Source organism: Triticum urartu, chromosome 1 (genome assembly GCF_003073215.2).
Source record: "Triticum urartu cultivar G1812 chromosome 1, Tu2.1, whole genome shotgun sequence".
In the NCBI taxonomy this organism is placed as follows: Eukaryota; Viridiplantae; Streptophyta; class Magnoliopsida; order Poales; family Poaceae; genus Triticum; species Triticum urartu.
In genome coordinates, this window is record NC_053022.1 from 32,328,835 (window position 1) to 32,353,060 (window position 24,226).

At 41.8% G+C, this 24,226-nt stretch overlaps 1 protein-coding gene and 1 pseudogene across 1 annotated transcript; one reads left to right on the forward strand and one right to left on the reverse strand.

Annotated features, from left to right (window-relative positions):
* Window positions 1-2,411: 2,411 nt before the first annotated feature.
* Window positions 2,412-17,353, forward strand: LOC125532649 (annotated as a pseudogene).
* Window positions 17,354-20,775: 3,422 nt separating this feature from the next.
* On the reverse strand, window positions 20,776-21,717 carry LOC125546502 (non-specific lipid transfer protein GPI-anchored 5-like). The gene is made up of 2 exons (XM_048710765.1): window positions 21,230-21,717; window positions 20,776-21,115 (listed from the first exon to the last, which is right to left on the reverse strand). Exons 1-2 carry the CDS (start codon window positions 21,624-21,626, stop codon window positions 21,000-21,002), a joined length of 513 nt encoding a protein of 170 aa, XP_048566722.1. The 5' UTR covers window positions 21,627-21,717; the 3' UTR covers window positions 20,776-20,999.
* Window positions 21,718-24,226: the final 2,509 nt, after the last annotated feature.

Sequence of the window (24,226 nt, forward strand, 5' to 3'; positions counted from 1 at the left end):
ATACTTGCCTTATCCTTCCTATAAGCTTAAATAGTCTTGATCGCGTGGGTGTGAGATTGCTGAGTCCCCGTGGCTCACAGATACTACAACTCCAGATGCAGGTCCAGGTGATTCCGCTCCAGGTGACGAGTACGAGCTCAAGTGGGAGTTCGACGAGGACTCTCAGCGTTATTATGTTTCCTTTCCCGACGATCAGTAGTGGTGCCTAGTTGGGGTTATCGATTCAGGGCCTTGTCGCATGTTGGGGGTCTTTTCTATTTTGGCACCGTAGTCGGGCCATGAGTGATTTGTATGATGGATGTTATTTGTGTACTCTGATGTGACGTGGCGAGTGTAAGCCAACTATGTCTCTCCCCTTTATTATGTATTACATGGGATGTTTGTGATGATTTCCTAACTTGCGACATTGCTTTCAATGCGGTTATGTCTCTAAGTCGTGCCTCGACACGTGGGAGCTATAGCCGCATCGAGGGCGTTATATGTATATATAGAAGAGGCCTTTAGTACCGGTTAGAGCCACCAACCGGTAATAATGACCAACTTTGGCCAGGCCAAGAGGCGGGAAGAGCAGGCCATTAGTACCGGTTTATGGCTCCAACCGGTACTACAGAGCATCCTTTAGTACCGGTTAGAGCCACCAACCGGTACTAAAGGTGGTGCGCTGCCACCCGCGGTGCACAAAGTTTAGTCCCACCTCGTCGGGCGAAGGACAGCCGCACTGGTTTATAAACCCAGCCGCGACTGCCCTTTCGAACTCCTCTATAAAGCAGGCTTCTGGGCCTAACTACGGCGCGCTGCCCTGTGAGTCTGCTGGGCCTTGTGGGCCTGAAATTGCACGCCCGTGGTCTAGCAGGCCCACAGGGCAGCGCCCCAAATTTTTTTATATAGTTTTTTTTCTTTTCTGCTTTATTTTTTCTTCTATTTATTTCTGAGTATTTTTTTCTTGTCTGCTATATTTATTTTTTTCTAATTATTTCTGAGTAGTTTTTTATATAGTTTTTTTCTTTTCTGCTATTTTTTCTTTTCTGCTTTTTTTATTTTCTTGTATTCATTTATTTTTATATACCATGCCAAGTTGATGATTGAAAGTTGATTGTGTGGCTTTGAATGGTGCATACTGAATGCACAAAAAGTCTGGAGTTATAATAAGTTAAAAAAAACAAAGTGGCGGTGTAACAGATGAGTTCTCGTCCGAAACCCTGATACTCCAAAGAAAAAGATTGTCCAGTTTGTACATGAAGTGCGTCCAGTTTTTGCCGTGACCCTCTCTACTCTTTCGCACATGCTATGCGGGTGAAATGATGATACCATGGCAAGTTTCAACATTTTCACAGTTCATTTTGTAGCGATTTTCAATTTCACGATCATTTAGCTCTCTAAACAATTAGATAAATGACTGAAAAACAGCAAATGATGTCAGAACATGTTGGAAATTGATGACGTCGCTTTGAATGCTACATACTGAACACAAAAGAAGTCCGGAGTTCAAATAAGTTTAAAAAACATTGAAGTGCCCGTGTAACAAATGAGTTCTCGTCCGAAACCCTGATATTCCGAAAGAGATTGTCTAGGTTGTGCACGAAGTGCGTCCAGTTTTTGTCGTGACCCTCTCTACTCTTTCACACATGCTATGCGGGTGAAATGATGATACCATGCCAAGTTTCAACATTTTCACAGATCATTTTATAGTGATTTTCAATTTCACGGTCATTTAGCTCTCTAAACAATTAGGTAAATGACTGAAAAACAGCAAATGATGTCAGAACATGTTGGAAATTGATGATGTCGCTTTGAATGCTGCATACTGAACACAAAAGAAGTCCGAAATTCAAATAAGTTATTAAAAATAAAAGAGGTGCAATGCTGGTTAATTTGCTTCAAGCCTTTCGGAATAGTGTAGACTGCACTGCACATAGCTCAGTGCAATCTATGCTATTCTGAAAGGCTTGAAGCTAAGCAATGTGCAGGTGAGCATTGCGCCTCTTCGTCATTTTCTCTGCACTCACGGCTTATAAACCGCTCATACTGCCTCTCTCTTGGCGAGGTGGGACTAAAAATCAGCTTACTAAGAAACTCTAGTACCGGTTCATGCCATGAACCGGTACTAAAGGTCTTCGTGGGGGCCCCAGCCTGACCACAGCCGCACTGGCCTCATTAGTACCGGTTCGTAGCATGAACCGGTACTAAAGGTTGCCCACGAACCGGTACTAATGATGTCCGCCCGCCTAGCCGTTGGAACCGGCATTAATGATCACATTAGTGCCGGCTCAAATTCAAACAAGCACTAATGTGCTTCACATCTAACCCTTTTTTCTACTAGTGATACATTGATGTTGATTGTTTTAATATAGTTGTGTAGATACTAGCATGCCACGCCATTCAGTTTGTGAGAGACATTTCCAGATCACTACATGGATCTAAAATTCTCTGTAAGTTACTATAATCACATATTACGTTTTGCATCGTTCTACTATATTTTCTATTATTATTTTAGTCAATGTCCCACTATGCACGAGACCCAAGTCGTCGTGACGATACGAAAACGTTGTTATGCTAGCACAATTGTTTGATAGTTGGTTTGACTGCAATGAGTACCATATCTCAGGATGTGATATGGTCAGATTTGAATTCTTCGTTGCTAAGAGTGGTTCATTTGGTCTTAATGATTGATGTATTTCTAAATGTATGCACCATTGCAGATTTTATTGTCTCGGAATATTCTTGGGCTATTTCTATTGTTCATCTTGGATCAAAATAAAAAGTTGTCTCTATTTTGGACCCGCTTCCAATACATACTTTTGAGAATAATATACTTAAAACTATGGTCAACAATCTAAACCTTGCACTCTAAATTGCAAACCCTGAATTGAAGGATGACATCTCTATATGGGTCTAAACCTTGCACTCTAAATTGCAAACCCAGAATTGAAGGATGACATCTCTATATGGGTCTAAACCTTGCACTCTAAATTGCAAACCCAGAATTGAAGGATGACATCTCTATTTGGGGTTGCAAAGTTCCTGTTGTTCTGACAAACTCATACGGGTATGAATCTTGTCAATGCATTACATTCTTAATTGATTCATTCAACACGCAATGTAAAATTCCATACATGCAGTCTTCTGTCAGGTTATTTGGATTTTAATTTCATGCACTCATGGCACGATGGGCCTACATTTTCCAATACCCAGGGCGAGTATTTACACCATGCTCACATGTATACACGCTGCACATGATTTTTTATAACAACATTATATAATGCACATATAGGTTGTTATTCTCTCCATTCGATCCAAATATATGTAGGATGATTTTTGGTTCATATTTTATTATTTTAATAAAGTATGAAGGGATTGAAGCTCTAAATATTATCCCATCCATAGAACAAAGCTTTATAGACAGATCAATAGATGGACCTTCTAAAGAGAATCGTCGTCAAAGAATAAATACTAGATAATGTTTGTTTAGCTGTTGTTTTAAAAGCATTTTTGTAATTAATTATACATATATATGATCATGAATTTTACGTGAAGACATTTTTTGAGAGTTTTATGTGAAGACGATGTATCTGGTGCACCCGGACTATTTGTGCTACCGGTGCACCGGTCGTCCGTGGCACATTTAAAAATGTTTGAAAAAAATCCAAAACAAAATGAGCGCATTGACACAACATCAATGTACGTTGTCACAAAAATTTAAATCAATATTCGAAACATTGCTCGAGATACAAAAATAACAAATTTGACACTGAATAGTACATAACACAAGTTGGGCTTCAGTTTTGGCCCATTAGCACATTGACGTCAAAATTGTCATTTTTGTATCTTGAGCATTGTTTTGAATTTTGATTCAAATTTTCATGACAACACACATTGTTGTTGTGTCAATAAATTTTTTTTTTCTAAATTGATCATGTGTTACACGCGCTCTCATTTCGTTTTGCATGAGAAAAAAAGAAAACGCAGCCCACATAACCAAAATAGAGGCCCGTATAAACATTACTCCCAAAACCACAAAAGCCCGACGCGAAACGGGCCGACAAAAGAACACACCGACGCGGGAGGCGGGACACAGGTCACAGAGCGCGGTTGCTCAAAAAAAAAGGTCGACCGTGTAGGCGGCGGCGGCGGGCCGGACCTAGGGCGACGGCAGCGGTGGCGGCGTCGACCCAGGTAGCTCCTGGTGTTCCTCGGGACTGACCCCCCTCCCCGCCGCCCCTCCTTGCAGGGCATTCGCGGGCCTGGAGCTGCGGTACCCCAGGGCGCTCGACCCCCACCCGAACTGGACGCTCGGCGACGCCCTCACCGACGCCACCCGCCGCCCACGCCCCTCAAGCAGCCGCCGGAGTGGTATCTCGCGTCACTCTCGCAGTTTATGCTTGGTTGATTTGCGGATGCATTTGACTGTACTTGTTTTTTGTTTTTGCTTATTTATTGTTAGGGCTAGCGGTGGCGACATGAGGGACAAGGCCTTTGTGATGCGGGTCGAGGAGGAAGACGGCTCGGAAGAGCAAGACGACAACACCGATGAGGATGCCGGAGCTCTTGTGACCACCGGGGCGAGGTTCTCATGCAATGATCTCGAATCCGGGTGAGAGTTTGGTACTGCAATTTGGTTCCTGCAGTCAGTTGCATTTTTCTTATATGAAATTAACACGTTGTAGTTTGTCAATATCAGCTGTCATCTGACAATTTAAGCGATACCTCAACGGAAGAGGAAGACATTGGGAATTTTGAGTGGCAGCCTGTATGATTGTAAGAAAGATAGCCTTTGGTCCTAGGGACAATTTGCAAAGGATGATGAACCATGAAGGCATTAACTGTGCCTATTGCATTCCCGTTTCTCTGCAGAACTGTAGAAGTCTGCTTTATGAGTTTAGGCATGTCAATTTTCTTAAGGCTCCGTTTGACATCAAGGTGGATTGGATTATGATACCTTCACCGCTTTGACTGCCTTTGGAAATTGAGTGTTTGGCTACCCGCTTATCTTTCAATCAGTTAATAGCTTTTCGTTGCGGAACACATAAGATGAAATGTGAGAGGATAATCATCAGTCAACCCAATCTATCTACAATTTAATTTTATGTATAAAGAAGAGCAATGAACTTTTCATGATTTGTTTTTTGCAATAGCTTAAAAAATAAGCACATCAGATTTCGTTTATTTTTTGCGGGGACACATCACAGTTCATTAACTACATACTGATGCTAAGTTATACCAATTATTTATTCCTAGTGGATTTGAAGATTCTGGAGATGAAGTAGATTGCAGCAGTGCACCATATCACCTGATGGAGAAAAGGAGCCTAGAGAAGAGCATTCTGCTTGAGCTGGAACTTGAGCATCATCTGAAAATTCAAGTGTGTACTACTTTGCTGTTCCTCTTTAATAAGCACAGTATGCTAGTGATGGTCTAATGATTTTCCTTTGATGTATCAGTAATAAACCATTAATTTTTGCCATTTGCACCCATTGCAATTTAGAGTAACTACTAGACTATTAGTTATACCACGCTCACTGTCTTTTCCTGTAAAGGATTGTGCATTACAACGGCCTTTTAAGTGCTCCGGGCATGTGGATATTGCGCACCATCTTCTTGTCTGGCTTATGGTTTCAATATCTAGATGGAGCTTACTGGTTGATTTTATGCTTACTGGACATGCCATACTGATATTGATAGAACACACCTCGAGATTTTGAACATAATTTGCATATATGATACTAAAAGAAAAGAAGGTTGCTTTCGTTAGTTGACAACTTGATGTTGAAATTTTCAAATACACAATTTTTTTGCACAATGAATATTACGACCCATGAAGCGAAATAATGGGGGCCCCAAAGAACCAAATTTCTTATTATTGCATCCCGGCACTCATTTATTCTCCATACACTTATCGGCTTTTCTTTTGTGTAATTTTTTTCCATCTTGGATTTATAGCTGATTTGTGGAGTATGGATTTCTCCAGGATTCTAACAATACTGCCGTTTCTTAAGCTACAACATGTTTAATGTGATAATAGGACAGAAAGTACAAAAAATCATTGTACTAGACATGTATATCTGCGATGACAATTTCCTTTGTGGATCAAACAATATTCATCATGCAATTTATTGAATTTAATTATTTAATGGTGTCATTGGCTTGCTTTGGCCACAATGTATACAGCCTTAATTGATACGGAGTACTGTTAGTTGTTTGTTTTCTTCACTCATGATGTTTGATCTTCAGGAGGAAGTAAGAAGTAAGCTATCTTCATTGGAGCTATGCCATCAAAATGAAATCCAGAGAACAATTTCTGCATTTGCCCGACTTCAGAAATATGCAGAATCACGAAAAGAGATAGATAGAAGGCTGGATGTCCAGTTCCAGAGAAAAATGTATGTACTCACTTATTTATTTGTAATGCTTCTAAAACTATACTGCGATACTTTTAGAAATTTCAGAGAAATTTATATTTCACTGGATCACTTAAGGATACAAAGAGAGTTCTCATACTAGTCCAACATTAATTCATAATAACTGTTGTGTCGCTGGAGAGACATACCCGTGGCTCTCTTGATGGGTATGGCGGCTGGGGTGAATGGTTGTGTTGCACTGCCTCTCAGACACTGGCAACCTCTTATGCACAACCACTAGACACATCTCTGTTAGATTGATCGGATGACTGATGGCTAATGCCAGTCTGCTGCTACTCTATTAGTCTAATACTCCCTCCATCCGGAATTACTTGTCGCAGAAATGGATGTATCTAGACATATTTTAGTTCCAGATACATCCATTTTTATTCATTTCTGCGACAAGTAATTCGGGACGGAGGGAGTACTATGTTTAGTGATTCTTCCACCATATACAACATCCCTGATCATAATTTGTTGAAGTTTACTACTTAGGAGTAAAATAATAATTGAAGTTTTAGGTTTCAGCATTCAAATGCGAACTGCACTAATTTGTAATGAGTTTGTCTTTTCTTGCTTACTGGTTTAGCTGTGGCATGCATATACTTTATCAATATACTCTATGCTAGTATGCTTGTAAGTGCGGAGTTTGGTTAAATGTTGAAAACAAATATTTGGTTGTGTGATCTGTCCGCTTTGGTACCATATATCCATCTTAGCATCCTAAGGGATCTTCTATTGGGGCTTTGATAATGATAATATCTTTTTTGTAACAAGTGTCTCCTTCAAAATTCCATTTGCCTGCTTGTTTTAAGAGTACATTCTGTTATATCTGTTATATGATTAATTGCTTATTAATTTTGTAGTTCTAAGCATTGTCATTACAATATCTGACAACTGTACCATTTAAAGCCCAACATACAATTCATTCTTCAGAGTTCCATTTTTTTCAGAAATGTTGTTTGGTAGAGTTTGTGGGTAGATTATCTTCTGATTCACATGATATATGTTGCACAATTTCATAAAACTTTTAGCCTATAATACTATTTTGTTATACTCAGTATCATGTTACCTTATTGCTTCTTGTAGTGCAGAAGTACTCGATAAACACTTGTCTATGGTACAAAGGGATCATGGACAGAAATCCCAGATTGTGGAACGTAGAATAAGAGATGATGCAGCTGTTGAAGAAGCTAAAAGGGAGCAATCTATGAAGGAAGAAAAAGTAAATCAGGAAAGGACTAGAAAAGAAGCAGAGGTTTGTTTGCTCGAATTTGTTGCTCATTTAATCTGTTTCTATACAATTTGTGGTATTTGGGGCCTTAATCCATTTCTGTAACATTTGGTGTGTTGTTTTGTATCGATCAAAGTAGACTGTTGAGTTTCATCAGGTTTTGTTGCATCTAATATTTTGTTGGTTGTTACTTCCTTCCCATTTCTTATTCTATTTTTTTCTCAGATTTTTTGTACTAGCAATTGTTATTTCAGGAAACATTTTTTGTTCATTTCACTGCTAGTCAGTTAAATGCTTGTGCACTTAACCTGGAAGTTCATGAACAATAAATGCAGGCCCGGCAGAAGGCAGCTGGAAAATTAGCAGCTGAAGCACAGAAAGCAGCATACGAGGGAGCTGCTATATTGAGGGTAGAGACAGTTTCTACATCTAGCCAAATTTCTCAGAACAGTGTTTCTCATGCAACAATGGTGAACAGCATTGGAGTCAAATCAGAATTACCAGGTGTGTTTGACTTCTATAGAACTGACTTGCGATACTTTAAAGCTACCTCTAAACTCCTGTACCTATGTTTTTCATCCTCTTAATGAAAAGCTGTGCAAATGCTTGTTTGCACATTCTCTAAACTCGACAATTTTATGTCGTTTTCTGTACTTAAAGAGTGCTGGCACAAGTTATTAAAGCGGATTTTCTCAAACCGGATCAAATCGCACCCAATGTCTCTCCCGTTCGTCCATTTCAAAAAGTTGCAAAATAAGTTGATTTTTTTCATGAATGTTAATCCGGACATGCATGTACACTTGCAATCTGATACAAAATTAACAAACTAGTACAAGGCTGAGTAGTTAGTATGCTTTCCGAAGATGCAAATTTTGTTTGTTGTGTGTTTTGTGGATGGAGTCATATTTTCACCAAATTTTGCAAGTATACATATACTACCATGTTCAATAACATCCATGCGTTTTTAAAATTATTTTGCAACCTGGGTGGAGATATACATTTTTGCAGAAGCTATTTCTTATATTCTTCAGAAATTGCCAATGGGCCAGCTTGTATTGTTAAATTTCGAGGAAGTGACGGGAGCAGTACAATAGCTTGCAAAATGCTCGTTCAGTACCCTAGACTTGGCTTGTGGGGGCACTTACGGTCCAAACGATGCCATGACGCTGTATTACTACCGACGTGGCCTTCCCACGTGGAAAGTGCGCGGGCATAGTCTCACGTGCGGTGGGCGTGATGAGCCCACGCGGCTCCCGGCCTTCATATGTTTTGCAGCCCCCCTGGGACTTTGGAAACCTCATAATCGCTTCCCTGTATCCAATTGATTAACATATTCAAGGAAGGAAGTGATAGTGGTACGGCGTGTCGTGTGCGCTCCCTCAAGCCAAGTCCAGGCTGCCAGATGAGCATTTTGTGAGATGTTGGAGTCTAAAGTGCTCCCGCAAGCCAAATTGTTGTACTGCAGGCATTATTTACTCTTTAAATTCTGTGCATTGGATTCTAGGAACCATGGCAAGGATTGTGCAGTGCTTGCATGAAACACATACTGTGCACTTTAAGCACACATTATTTCACCTTCATTGTTCATCAACAATTTCATTTTTGTATCAAGAATTGCTATTCCTATCTATACGAGTCGTTGGTTCCCAACTACTACCTCCGTCTTGAAATATAAGACGTTCTTGTAGGCTAAACTAGCCTTAAAAAACATCTTATATTTTGAGACGGAGGTACTAAATTGTTACCGCTCCTGTTTTTAATATAAACTTGGGCTGAGGTGTTCTCGCTTGTTCAAGAAAAAAAAACTAACATTTTATCTGTTGTAGCTTGATTTATAGGGGTGGCGGTAAATTAATTAATTGTCTTATTAATACCAGGAATCAAAGTTTTTGCTGATAGTATCGCATTAGAAGCGGAATTGCGGAGGCGCGCATTACATGATCAAGTGTCTTCAAATATTTACCTAAGCAAGGTCTTACTTTTCTTTGAAAGATCTCTGTCTTCAATTGCATTTTTGAACAACTTTCTGCAAATCGTTGATATGATAATTCATATCTGTTAACTCTTTCCCAATTTCGATTCTACCGCCAAATTTTAGCCCCTGATTTGTATGTAGCATGCTGTTTAACTGTATGGCTGTATTTGACCGATACCATGTTATATTGTGCAGGAGTATAGCCAATATGGCCGACAAATTGGAAAGTCTATTGGTAAACTTACGCCAACTACTGACAGTGTCAAGTGAGTATACAACTAACGTTATAATACTTTGTAAATCCTAGAGCTCAGTTCATATAAGTTCCTGTAAAATACAAGAAAGCTACTATTGTGGTAACTTTGAGCTAATTTGGTAAGGGCCATTGCAAAGTTGAAGAACCATCCACATCGATGCCGTATCTTTCTTAAGAAATGACAACCATAATATATGCCATAAGGCATCAAGGTTAAAGTTATTTCCAGCGCTCTGCTGTTGTTGCATATAGTTCCCTCACCCTAATCATTGTGCATAGGCTGCTAAGTGTTAAAATAAATCTGGAGAGATTGTGGATTCATAATCTTGTGTTACGTGCACCCTTTTGCCATTATAGCTAATGAAGTAGGTGTAGTCTTTCACAAATATTTTCGTATCACTTTGGATTGAAATAGTGGGAAGAGCTGTCTCAGACTAATACGCAAGCCATAATGCTATTTTGGCTACATTCTAGCTCAGTAATGACTACTAGCAAGAACTTGTTTCTTCAAGAAAAACACTCATTTCTGTTGTTGGGTGACAGAAAATATCAAATGCAGCAGATAATTAGTTATTTCATATACTTTAGTTAAATCAAGTGGTAGAACTCCCCAAGGTTTTTGAGTCGCCTAGCCAAGTCGAGTCGCCATGCCTCCGACTAGTGGCTCACTGTGATTAGTCTGCGACTCGTCGTGATTAATCGCCCCAGGTGTTAAGAGGAGGAGGGGGGGGGGGGGGAGGGGGGGGGGGGGGGGGGGGGGGGGGGGGGGGGAAGAGGTGCTGTTGCAGGCGGAGGAGGGGGGAGGCAGCTGCTTGGAGGATACTTCAGCTCGGAGAAGGCAGCAGCAGCTCGTAGGAGCAATGGAGGCGGCGATTCTGATGTGGGATGGGAGCATGCATCTTGCTCCTCCTCTGTTTCGTGCTAGAGAGCTGGCCCAATAGGCCCATTATGTAACCCTAGCTTCCAAATAAAATCCAAACCGTCCATATGCTCTAATCTGGACCATGCATCTGCTTTCCCATGTGCTTTTCTCCTTTGTCTCTTCCGTGCTTCTCCTCCTACAGGCGGCGCACTCTCCAGCTTCGTCTCCTCCTCCCCCGCCTCAGACTCTGGCCTCCTCACCTTCCCAGTCTTCCCTCCCTTGGCCTTGCTGAAGCAAGCCGCCCTGCTTTGAGGTCCTAGTCGCCCGACTAATCATCGACTAGCCTACCAGCCGCGCGACCCGCTCCTCTAGCCAAGTCGCCTGCGCAAGCCAACCTCGCTCCAACGACTTGGCGATTAGTCGGCGACTCAAAAACCTTGGAACTCCCTCCTGTATAAAATCATCACAATTGTTAAATAAATGCCACAACAGAAGTGATTCAGTGCTCTCGCCAAAAGTGAGAGGATTGCTATCTATAGAAAATTGAGTGACTGAATCTTGTTCTCTTCATTTGAAAGATTATCTCTATTGTAGTGATTCCATATGGTTTGGGAAATAGAAAACAGGTTACACATCCGTAGGTTCAGTAAAGAAGGAAGGTGTACTATAAGCTGAACAAATACATTTGATTCAACCAGCAGAAGCTGTTTTGTATGACTACATAAGGAACCATGATGCAATCGACATGCCACCAGACTGACCTAGTAATCAAATAAATCCTATTCTTAAGTAGTACTTTTACAAATTATGTACTGTGAGGAGGTAATAACAACCTGGAGCTGAATTTGAGAATAACAGCCATCGGATTGTTCTAGTGCGTAAGATTTTTGTAGAAGTATTATGTAAGAATAGCATTGCTCTAGTAGTAATTTAAGTTCATGTTTATCCTGCATGGTCCATTTGTTTGCACCAATTACTCAAGTTGTGGATGCATGCTTCTAAGCATCTGTTGCCGTCAATTTTTGGAGCACACCTACAAGCTTGTTAGTACTGATTTATTGTTCACTTATCTTCTTTTTCTCAATTGGTTATGCACGATAAACACAAATACTAGTTAGTTACCTTTTTGTCCATACCAGTTGTTTAGGTCAATATTTCATCTGAGCTCTTATTTACCTTGAATCCTTACTCAATTGTTCCTTGCAGAGCCAGGGCTAGTGAGCTTATTGAAGCTTTAGATGGACAAGATTGTCCTCATCCAATTGCTTGTCGTTTATTTGCAGACAAGGTAGTTACTTTTATCTGCTCCATTTTCTTTTTAGAAGAACATCATGATATATGTCTGGCATATCAAACAAATCCAGGGGCCTATAGCATGATCATGCATTGCATGGCTATTGACAGGATTAGTTCTATATAAGTTAACAAGTATAGAGAGTTACAAACGTAAATCGAATCTTTTACACCTTCTTTATTAAACACGATCATTAGCAACTCCTGTTTTTCTCGTATGTACTTTAGCTGGTGCGATGGTGGTGGTGCCTTTTATTTTGGGGAGAAACATGGTATTACTACTTGATTTGTTGTATTTACAGTCTAGATCAAGGGTCTAGATGGTGACATGGTGTGTTTTCTCGTGGCTGCTATTTTTTGTTCTGAACAGAGTTAAGCACCCATGTATGATCGGAACTAGTAATTGTGGAAATCTACCCCTTTTTTATGTAAAGACAAAGCATACTGACATCCGTTTTAGTCCTTAAACTATGTAGCTATTCCTCCCAGGTGGAACATTAGCTGATGTGCACACTATAGATAAAAAAGAATCTTAGGAAAGATATAGCGGTACTTCATCTGTTATATTTCAGATCACCCCCATCCCAGAATGCTACCATGCTGTGCAGGGTTTGGAAAATAGTGGGTTGCTGGCTGGTAATCCTGAACGTATCAGTACAGGTTTTCTAGGCTTATTATCTGCTTCAGCCCCTTAATTGCATATTAGTACCTATGCTTCAATCATTTGAATATGAAAATCTCAAGAAAAATTGCACAAAATAAGAAAACCAAACAGTCTCATTTCAGAAACCACCTGCTTTATATGTGACAACTATGCTCTTCTATTTTCACATAATTAACTTTTCAATATCTCATGGATAAATTCTCAAATTTTCTAGCCTGAAATGGCGCTTTCTTCTTCTTCTTTGAATCATGCAGTTAACTGCATATGTTATGTGCATGGCCAGATTATTTTAATAGAAAATATATATTGGCAAGGTTAGGGTTACAGATTAGTATCCTTTGAATTAGGTTCCTTGACAACTAAGCAAGCTTCCCTATATAGTCAGGGATGCGTATACATCTATGATCAAGCAATCAATTAGTAAACTTGTGTTTACCTAATTTCTCTCCCCCCTCCCCTGCTACCCTACTTATGCTGTAATGATGGTGCCTTAACTACTGATGAAATTGTATGCATTTTTCTACTTTACAAAATTGTGTATTTGAAACCACAATCGTGAATTATTCGCAAAAAAGGCAGACCACAATCGTGCAAATTTTGTGTAGGAAACACGGAGTTATGAATGGGGATGAATTCCGTTAACTCAACAATGTATCTTCTAGTATTATTACATGCTCTGTGGTATCGCTTATGACACACGTGAGAAATAAAGAGCATTTTGAATAGTATAGGCCTACATATTTATACGAGTAACAGAGCAAGTGAGGATAATGAGTTAATGACATTCATTTAGTTTAAATTTAAAAGATATTTTTACTACCAAGAATGCTTGCTATCTAATTGCTAATATGATCTTAAGGGTGCTCTGGCATTCCTGATTAAGATTTTTTCTGGCCTTCTACTAGATTTTAGATTCCTATGCACTGTTATTCATTTTCTCACATATTGAACTTCTACTTAATACATTCCCTCAAAAGGAAAAATCTTTATTTGATACATTTTCATACATATTGAACTTCTACTTAATATTGTACACTTAAAAATTTATGTGATATTGCTTTGCAGATGATTTCAATAGTCAAGAGTCGAAATACAAAGGACAAAACCTTTGGACCGTTAGCCTTTGCTTGTGGCTATGTAATGTTACTAGTCACTAATCAGGTATGTTTTTATGTTTTTTATAGTGTTATTACGCATTAGGTACTACTGAGTAAATTGATCCCTACAATTTGTAATTTGTTGGTGTTAATTCAATATGTAACAGCTAAAATTACTATATACTCCCTCCGTCCCAAAATAAGTGTCAAGTTATACTAAAGTTGAGACACTTATTTTGTGACCAGGGAGTAGTTAATAAAGTTGAGAATTCTGTTAACTTTCTCTGGTACACATAACATATCTTTGACATCCTGGAAGACACAAGTGCACATCCTGCAGTCTTGTTGACCAGGACTTACTGTGAAATTGTGATTACTTAAATTAGTCGCAGTGAAAATATAGTTTGCTTACATGACATATCAGCTTGAATTCCGGGGAACTGATGTCTGACAAAAACATATTTTTGTTTAATTTATGCTAAATTTAAATGGTCTCCGTGAGTAGCTCAGATATAGAAGTGCCACCTCGTGCTGATAAACACAGGGCCACTGTAGATGTCCTGACATAAACATATGCTGTCACTCTGTCTGTTTGAAATGCAGTTTTGCATCCTCGTATTGCCATGAAGATGTGGCGTTTCCTATTTCTATGGGTTCAGACGCGTGCAATCTTTGCTGCAGCGCTAGTATGATGATAATCAATCAGTTCCATATTCCATGCTTAACTCATATTTTAACACATTTTTGTAAGAACTACAAGAAAAATCAGACAATTTTTTTTTGTCATGTGGCACATGTGTATGCTCAGGTACCAGATGCTATGGATTATCTCCTAGCCGAGTTCCACAAAGTTTGCATGTACACAGTTCCAAAGCACCTGCATGCTTTAAATGTAAGTCTGCGTATTACTGAACTTATCAGCATTGTTGTGTTTTCTTATCTTCTTGCTTACATTTGAGGTGCTGCAAATAATAATAAGAAATCGGTATGTTTAGGTGTTTAGAGTATGTGGCCAAAAGATACACCATTTCAATACTCAGTTTTTTTCTCAAGAAAACGCAAGAGAGCTTGCGTTTCATTTCATTGAAAAGAGAGTTTGGGTTACAATCCTCCTAGGAGTCAGTTACAATGCGCGTGAGCGAATCAGTGGACATCCCACGCTTGGGGGGTGATGGATCTAAGCCCTAATGCACCAGCGCTAGCCCACAGGCAGCGTCATCCTTGATCTTCGTGAGCAGGTCGTTCACCGATGGGCGTCCTTGGTTGAAGACGCAGTCGTAGCGGTGTTTCCAGATCATCCAGGAGATGAGGAGGGTCATGGAGGCGAGGCCCTTGCGCATGGGCTTTGGGGCGAGCTGCCGCGCCGATTGCCACCAGTCGTTGAGCAAAGTCTCATTGTCGTGTGGGGTGCAGGGGATCCTGAGCCAGCGCAGTGCTTCGTGCCAGATCAGCCGGGCGAAGGGGCAGGCTAGGAGAAGGTGGTGCACGGTCTCAGGTGCCTGGTCACAGAGGGGGCATCGCGCGGGGTGCTGCAGGCCGCAGTGGGCAAGGGGGTCCGCAGTCCAGCATCGGTCCAGGTGGGCGAGCTAGTGAAAGAATCGGATGCACGGCTGCGCCAGTTCTTCCAGGTGAGCTTCCATGTGTCGCAAGTGATGGAGCCATTGAATGTGGCGATGCACGCTGATTTGGCAGAGTAGGTGCCGCTCGCGCTCCATTTCCAGGTGAGGCAGTCTGGCTCGGAAGAGAGAGTCGCGCAGTCGATCATGTGCCAAAGCTGCTGGTATTGCCCGATTTCATGGATGCCAACCGTGCCATGGATGTCCTGCGCCTATTGGTTGGCCTGGAGCCCTTCGGCAACGGTCCTGAACTTGCGGCAGCGCTCGGGGATGCATGCGTACAGGAGTGGTGTGATCTCGTGGATGGAGCGCCCACCAATCCACCGATCTTCCCAGAAGAGGACCTGCATGGCATTCCCAACCTACATGGTGGTCGAGGCGAAAAATAATGCGCGCTCCTCGGCGGTGAACTGCAAGTCTAGGCCTGCCCATGCTCTGGTGTTGTCCGTGCGGCTGAACCAGAGCCAGCGCAGAGGCGAACGGTGGACACTGCCACGTCAACTGGCAACGGGCCAAAAACAGTTTGACGTACAGTTTTTTGACTGTGAACTAGTCAATGTGTACGTGCAATGCACGTTAATTTAGAAGTATATTAAGTGCAAGCGGATATTAAGTAGGATATTATTTGCGTGTTATTATGTGATTAGCACTATATTTGGCATGGAATTAACTGCACCCTAAACGTGTTGAGCGCTCGACATTGAAGCAGTCTAGGTCGTTGGATTGACATGATTTGATGGCCGAGATTAATTGGATCTGCCTCTTTGGGTCTTTTTATATTGGTATAGATGCACCTGATTTTATGGTTCGAAAATCTGTACTATTCTGTATTATTTTGGCCCATGTATTTGGATTATCTCATGATTCTGCAATTGTTTAGGCACAAGCACGAAACTCGGATTACTACAGGCTTATTGGCTACCAGGAAGAAGTTGAAAAATCTCAGAGCACTGAGTCGTATTTGGTAAATGTTGTTGCATACGTCAAACTGTATGCTGCCATGATTCAGGTGTGTTCAGTCCTTGACTAGATATAACCAGTTTGGTAAAACCCAAGTTACGTTTTGCCATGGTTTGTTCAGTGACAACATAAGATGAACCTTGACAAATTATTGCGTACCATGTTACGCCATCACATTATTAGACTTCTGTTTCAACCAAACTGTTACTTCTGCAACAGAAGAGAAATATGACCTCTTAACTTTGTCTACAGACAGAAATCAAGGGCGTGCGGCATCCACATGGCTTAGCCGAGGGATGGAAATGGCTCGTGATGTTCCTCAATACGCTCCCAGCCATCACAGCCACAGCTTTCGCCCTTCATGCTTTCCTCAAGGTAGAAACCTGCATCATCATCAGGAGCCTTTGTGCTTTGTGTCTGACCATCTGTGTAGCTAACCAGGACCGCGCCCTTTCTAGATGGCCGGTTTCGCGCTTCACAAGAAATATGGTTCGCAGTTCATGAAGATCCTAGATGTAATATCCCGGCGCTTCATACCAGCTTTGAAAGAACAAGGCATGAAGGTTCAGGCAGAGGCTATCAGCAATCTACAGAATTATCTGAAGGACAAGGTTTATCTGGAGGAGCCGGAAGGGCGGTACCTTGCCCAGCACCTGCTGTCGAAAGTGTTCATGTGTGAAGATCAACACCGGATGGCTACCAGTGCTCCGGTTTCGTCGAGGGAGTAAGCTGACGTGTGGAGAAGCCCCCAAATCGGCTGACGATCATCTTAGATGGTAAATTCGGATGTAGTAGAAGTGCCACTTGGTAGAGTTCACCCAATTCGCTGTAATTTACGCCTGCACGTACTGCGAGGCACAGGCATATCTTGTCTATATCAGATTCATGTCAACATTCTTCTGAATGTAAGTAGTCATCAACTCAACAAGACCGTGCACCATTATACTAGTACTTAAGCTTTTTGCAAAAATTAAATAGAAAACTCTAGTACTTAAGTGGCACGTTTTTCTGTATTTTTTCTTGATTTTCCAGTTTTTAATGCATTTTCCCCTTAATTTGTAAGACCGAAACGGCCAGGCCGAAAAGCAATATGGGCTTGGAATGGTGTCGGGCCGACCTTTATAACCGGCATGCCGGGCCGATCCCCGTGGCCGAACCCTTTTATAGTCGGGGTAGCTCGGCCCATGTGGCTTTGTTTGGGCACGAGCTAGGTGCTATATGTCCGGAAAAAAATCATTAGTTAAGAGGTACCCCTTGCAAAAATCACTCTCACATTCCCAGGTGCTGACAAGTGGCGCATTGCATGTGCATCATTTGTCATAACTTAAGATTTTTTTATTTTTTTCTTAGATTCGTTTATTCAAAACGTTTTATCTCTTGAACAACGTGTCTAAATCCTAAAACGTTTTCATCGTTGTATTTCTCATGTCGAGATCTTTGAAACTAGATCTTATATTAATATGTTTTGACGAACTTTCTTTCACAAAAAAACCCCAGGAAAAACGGTAGAGAAAAACCTAAAGCCTGATGTACCGTTTTTTTTTTTTACTTTTTTTCCATTCCAAGAAGAACAGCTGTCGCGGAAGCAATCTGTGCTTCCATGCGAAGCAAATCCATGCTTCTCACAGAAGAAGAAAAATGCATTTTTTTCTCTTTTCGAGAACATAACTGTGCTTCTTGCAGAAGCAAATCAGTGTCTCCACAAGAAGCAAATATGTGCTTCTCATGAAAGCAAGAAAAAACAAACATTTTTTTCTTTTCGAGAAGCAAAAAAAACATATTTTTTTCTTTTCCGAGACACACAAGTATGTTTCTCAAGAAATCAAATATGTGCCTCAATGAGAAGCAAATTTGTGCTTCTATGGAAGAAAAAAAGGGCAAAAAGATCATGATTTTTCTTCATTTCGAAGAAGCACACCGCGAACAAATCTATGCCACCACAAAAAGCAAACCCACCTGGGCTCGATCCATTTCCTTTTTTTTCCTTTCTCGACCGGACACACTTCGTACCTGAAAATGGGGCAATGACCTTTTTTAGGAAGAGACCCAACCGGTTTTGTGAAGCTTCTAGAAACCCATAAGAACCTTCTAGAAGCTTCCCGAAACTAGTTTGAAGCTTCTAGAAGGTTCTGACTGGTTTTCTTTTTTGGCTTTCTGGATGGGTTTTAATCATTTTTTCTTTTCTTTTTTCTTTTTTATATTCTATTATTTTTAAAATTTATTCTTTTTTTATTTTTTAATGTGTGAACATTTTTGAAATCTGAAACTTTTTTAAAATTCATGTACTTTTTCTCAAATTCGTATTTTTTGTGAATGTCTTTTTCCTTAAAACCGTAAAATTTTCAAAATAATTCATAAAATATGTGAACTTTTTTGTAATCCAAGAACGTTTGTTTTCAAAATTTGTGAAATTTTTTCCCTCAAAATCGTGAATCTTTTTTCATGTCCGCAGAACACGTGAATCTTTTTCACCTTTTTTCAAATGCATGAACGTCTTTTGAAATTTGTAAAAAAATACATAATTTTTTAAATCCGTGAACTCTTTTTGAATCCTGCGAACTTTTTTGGACCCGTCGACGTATTTCTAATTCCATGAACTTCTTTTGAACTCGTGAACCTTTTCGAGGCCGTGAACTTTTTTCAAATTCAATAAATTTCTTTGAATCCGTGAACTTTTTTTTGGGCCCGTGAACTTGTTTCTAATCCACGGACTTATTTGAACTCATGAACTTTTTTTGAACCATGATTTTTTTTGAATTCGTGTTTTTTATTTCCTGATTTATTTGGAAAATATTTTTTTCTTGAAAGGTCGATGGTCAACCGGTCAACGGCTGACCAGTCAACAAGGACAGGTGAACTGCGAGCAGCAAACCGGAAAAATCAGTGTCTCGATCAAGCATTCGCCTCCTTCTGTGGGCCGACCACTCGGGGCCCCCCCGGGGGGGGGGGGGGGTGTTGCGTGATCGTATGTTAACCTCCCTTGCGTTTTGGGTGCTGGGGAGGAGGTCTCATGTCGCTTGTACCAAGACATATTACGTCTCGCCTCCAGATGGCAACGGGGACGAAACCCATCGGGTTTTGCCTTCTCAAACCCATCCCCACGAAAAAATCGCAAACCCGTCCCCGTCCTCATCACCGTGTGCGGGGCTAGTTTTTCGCCCGTCCCCTAAACCCATCGGGTTTCGGGGAACCCACGAGAAAATAAAAATATTTAAACAAACATAGTGGCGACAAAGAATAACATTTGAATAGCAAAACAAGCACATTTCAGCAGCATAACTAGAGCAAATTTCAACAAAAAACAATAGTAGATGGTTCAACAGCTATATAGAGTGTATTTTAGCAGATTTAAACAACATACATAGTATATTTCGGAGGCAGCAAACGTAAGATAAATAGTAGCAACAATGATATCATTTCACCAGCAACATAGTACATTTCAGCAGCAAAACAACTGCAAATTTCAGCACAATACTCAGGAATAACACCAGCTAAAAGAAGCCTATTTCAGCACAACTATAGCCCATTTCAACAACGAAGATAAACATATTTCAGCAACAAACAAGAGCATATTTCAGTAAAAAAATGTATTTTGCCGGGTTTCGGGTTCGGAGACTACCGAAACGGATGCAAACCCATGAAACGTGTCGGGTTGTATAATGTGCACAACAACAGCCCCGCGGGGATGAAAAGACGTCCATCCCCATCCCCTAATAGGGTAAAAACCCGCGGGGACGCGGGTTTTGGGACCCTGTTGCCATCTTGAGTCTCGCCTACAGGGCGGCATTTTTGGCCGGCTTAGTTCCGCGAAATTGTTTTGACTACTTTTAACAGTTTTACATTGGTTTCGGTTGTTTTTCTTGTGTTTTTGGTTTCCTTTTTGTTTTTTACTTTATTTCTGGTTCTTTTTTCCTTCTTCTTAGTTTTCTTTGATTTTAATTTGTTTCAGTGTTTACTTTGGTTAAACATTCCAAACATCTACTCCCATACTATAAGAACGATTTTGACATTACATTAGTGTCAAAAATGCTTTTATATTATGAGACGGAGGGAGTATTTATTTTATTCTTCTGACCAGTTTTATTACTACATGGGTGATGGAAAAGAATATCAGAATTTTCAACAGAGTTATCGAATGATTTTACTCGAAATACACATGTTCAAACGTGGCCCGGCAATTTTTGTCCGAAAATAAGGTGTTAGCCGCAGCCTCTGTATTCGTTGAACACACATCAAATGAGTGATGCACACACAACTCAACAAGACCGTGCATCATTCTGGTAAGCCTTTTGCAAAAATGAAATAATTTTTTTTCTACTATAGTACTTAGGGCCAGTTTTTTTCGATGATTCTCCTAGAATCGCCCCTCTCCTTAGCTTCTTCCAGAATCGTCACTCCATTTTTTTTTTTATAATCCTACTAGTTAAGGTCTAATTGTAGCAATGTTTATTCCGAAGGCAACAATGAATCAAGTAGATAAGCTCACGGTACAAGTACAACAAATGGAATCGGCCATGGATCACATCCACACATCACATGTATGCGCGCCAATTCGATCCCAGAACCCCAGTATACATAATCTCAAATGGAATCGCTACCGACTGACTGACAAGAAGAAGAGGCCGCGTCGCCGCCAATCATATCAGATCACAGGGTGGACACGGCGTAGACCGCGGCCACGATGAAGCTGGCGACGATGCCGGCCGAGCTCTGGAGCGACGCGCCGCCGCTCCCCACGTCCGCCGTCGGCGTCGACTTGGACCCTGCACGTGCATCCAAAATTCGTCGGTCAGTACCGTAATTCAGACGCATCATGAACTTTCACCAAGCAGCATGGATTATTTATTTATTTATTTATCGAATTAATTATTACGTACCTGCTCCGGAGGATGTTGGCGTCTGTCCCGCCGGCGCGCCGGAGGACGGCGACGTGGTAGGGGCAGAGGCGCAGTTGCTGAGCGGAGGCGTCTTGACGCCGCACTGGTCGGGGAGGCCGAGGGCGCGGGTCTTGTTGACGGTGCCGAGCCCGAGCGCGGCGGGGTCGGCGTTGAGCGCGACGCAGAGGCACTCCGGCTTGGAGCTTACCACGGAGGCGAGCTGCGAGCAGCACGACTTGGACGGCGCCGTCTCGTTGCCCGTGATGTAGTTGAGGCAGGGCGACATGCCGATGAGCGTCTGCGTGCACCCGCTCGTGGGCGACTGCGCCGACGCGCCGCCGGCCAGGACCGCCGCCGCGACGACGAGCGCCAGCATGGTCACCGCCCTCGCCGCCATTTCTCGCTCCTCTTTCTTCCTTGAACAGGAGGATAGCTGCTCTCTGTAGGTGGTGGTTGCCTTGGGTTTGTGCCTGTTGTTCTCGTGATCGATCCCTGATTGATTTATAGGTGGAGTGGTTTGGAGTTGATTGATGGAGAAGGTGGCGGCGAGCAGGAAGAAGACACGATCGGTCGGGGGTAGTGGTTTAGTTAGCGTTGGTGAGCTGAATTTTCCTACCCTTGAAAAGAAAACGCGGGCTATCAACAACTATGTTCACCTTTTGACGCGGCCTTGTTGGGTGGTACGTAGAATCTTTCAGCTTTTGGCGCCAGGTGGCTCGGCTTTGGTGTTTGGCGTGTTTGAAGAAATTAGCAACGGTACGCCGGCCGCCGTGTGACCGCGCCATGTTTTTCGTGTGGCTTCCAGAAACCTGCCCTCCGTGAAGATCGAGCAAGCGCTTCGGTTCTTGGACCATCCAAGGAAAAATGACATGACCTGTTCTTTTTTACTTGTGGTCTGTGACACGGGAAGGAAGAAGAACAAGGAAAATAAAATGACGCGTGCTCTTACTTTCGGTTACCCTCGGATCCAAAATAAGGGTCGTGGTTTCAGTTTGGATCGGAGGGAGTAGATAATTTCCCACGCTGCTTTTTTTTCTGTGCATGTTGGGATTCAAACTTTTTTCAAGTCATTTTTTATTTTCATGCCCTCCGTTACTTAGGGGTTGTTTGGATTGTGACTATGTTTGCCTTATGTTGTCACATTGCTTTTTGCTACACTTGCCTAACTTGAGTTGCTCAAATTGTTAGCCACTCTTTGGCTTGCCTAAGGGAATCTTGCCACACTTTTTGTGTCTACGACATGCGGGGTTCATTTCTCATAAATAAAAAATTCTTGCCTTAAGTGTGGCTAGAACCAAAGACCCACCTAACTTGGTCAAATTTGTCTAAGGTGAGGTGTGGCAAAGTGTGGCAATTTGTGGCTGGAAACCAAACAGCCCCTTAGTCCTACTCGGTTTTGCCCAACCCTTTAACTTGTGCTCATTTTTGCCCTGCTCTGTCTAGCTGAACCTCACATATAGACAAATGCAACATTTTCGTTGGGTCAACCCCTTTGACCGTTACATGCATGACTGCAACAATATGACATGTGTGCCACTGTAAAGTACGGCCACGTCAGCGAGCCGACTGTTAGTCGCCGATGCATAGCACGGTAGAGCGTCATTGCTCGTTTGGCCGATTCCAGCGATGGCTGGACAATATCTTGGCCTCTACCGTTAGCTGGGGCCCGTGCGCGTTGAGGGGCGGCATCAGGGTGTCTGGCGGTGGACGGAAACAAAGGCAGTGGGTGAGTAACATCGTGACGGAGTTTGGTGTTTGTAGGCAACAAAGCTATAGCATGAATTCGAACGATTTTTTGTGCTGGTGTTGTTCTACAGCTTCCGGCTGTGCAGTTTGACACGGTCACGTGAACAAATGGTCACCAGAGCAACTTCATGAGCTCATGCTGGATCAGCAATGGGAGGTTGCGATTAATGACACTACGGCACGAAAATGTTGACAAGGACCTCACGTCTGTAGGCGACGAATCGACAACGGCATCCTAGGCTGCAGACAACGAAGAAGGCGATGATGGCGGCGATTCAGGGCGTCTCATCTAGCGATCTTCGTCGTATTGGTTAACGATGACGAGGCAGAGCTAAAGGACATGGTGGTGAGGCGAGGAGAATACAATGCCTACGTTAGTTGACGTCGGCGCGGCCATGGCGTTCTCGGTCATGGTTGGAGAGCAAGCATGAGGAGGGAATCGTTCTGGATAGTAGATAGGTTCAAACTAGTGGTATCGTGCTTGTCTCTTGGCGTAGAGTTGGGGACAAAGAAGGCCTCGAAGGCGCGAAGCAGGCACTTCCACTAGGCGCGAGGTTAAAGATGAGGTTGCCTGTAGGTAGGCTTGGCTACATACTGTTGGGCCGCTAGGTAAGTTTTCATCTCTCTCTCTCTCTCTCTCTCTCTCTCCTTTCCTTTTATATTTGAATATATTTTAGATAAAAAATTTGTAAACCATCTAGAAAATTAACTGTAAATATAATGTATGTTTACAAAAACACGCACATTTTCACGCCGATGGGATTAACTGAGATGCTGACCCACGAACGTCGCCCATGCATCCCCCTTCACCACATCACCGTACTGAGTGATGTGGTTTAGTCCCACATCACTGGCGAGAGGCTCGCCGACCTTAAATAGCAGAGTGGACTATATGCAATAAACTACTTCTATTGTAATAAGAGCATCAATGCTCTCTTTGTGAAGGAGATGATGCTTTGATATTTGATCATCTCTTCATCTCTTTCACAAAGTAAGCATAGATGGTCTTACTATAATAAAAGTATTTTTTACAAGTGACATCATTTTCACAATTTATCTGATCAAACTAGAGCACATTACCATTATTTTTCATTTTCAAGAAAATCACAGAAAAGTTAAAATTTGGCACAACTATGTGTGTTATCATTGTGAACTTTGTTGCCATGGGAATAATAATTTTTCTAATATAAAAATTATTATTTATATTTTTCAAGTGCATGAAATGACTTTTGTGTGAAGGAAGTACCTGAA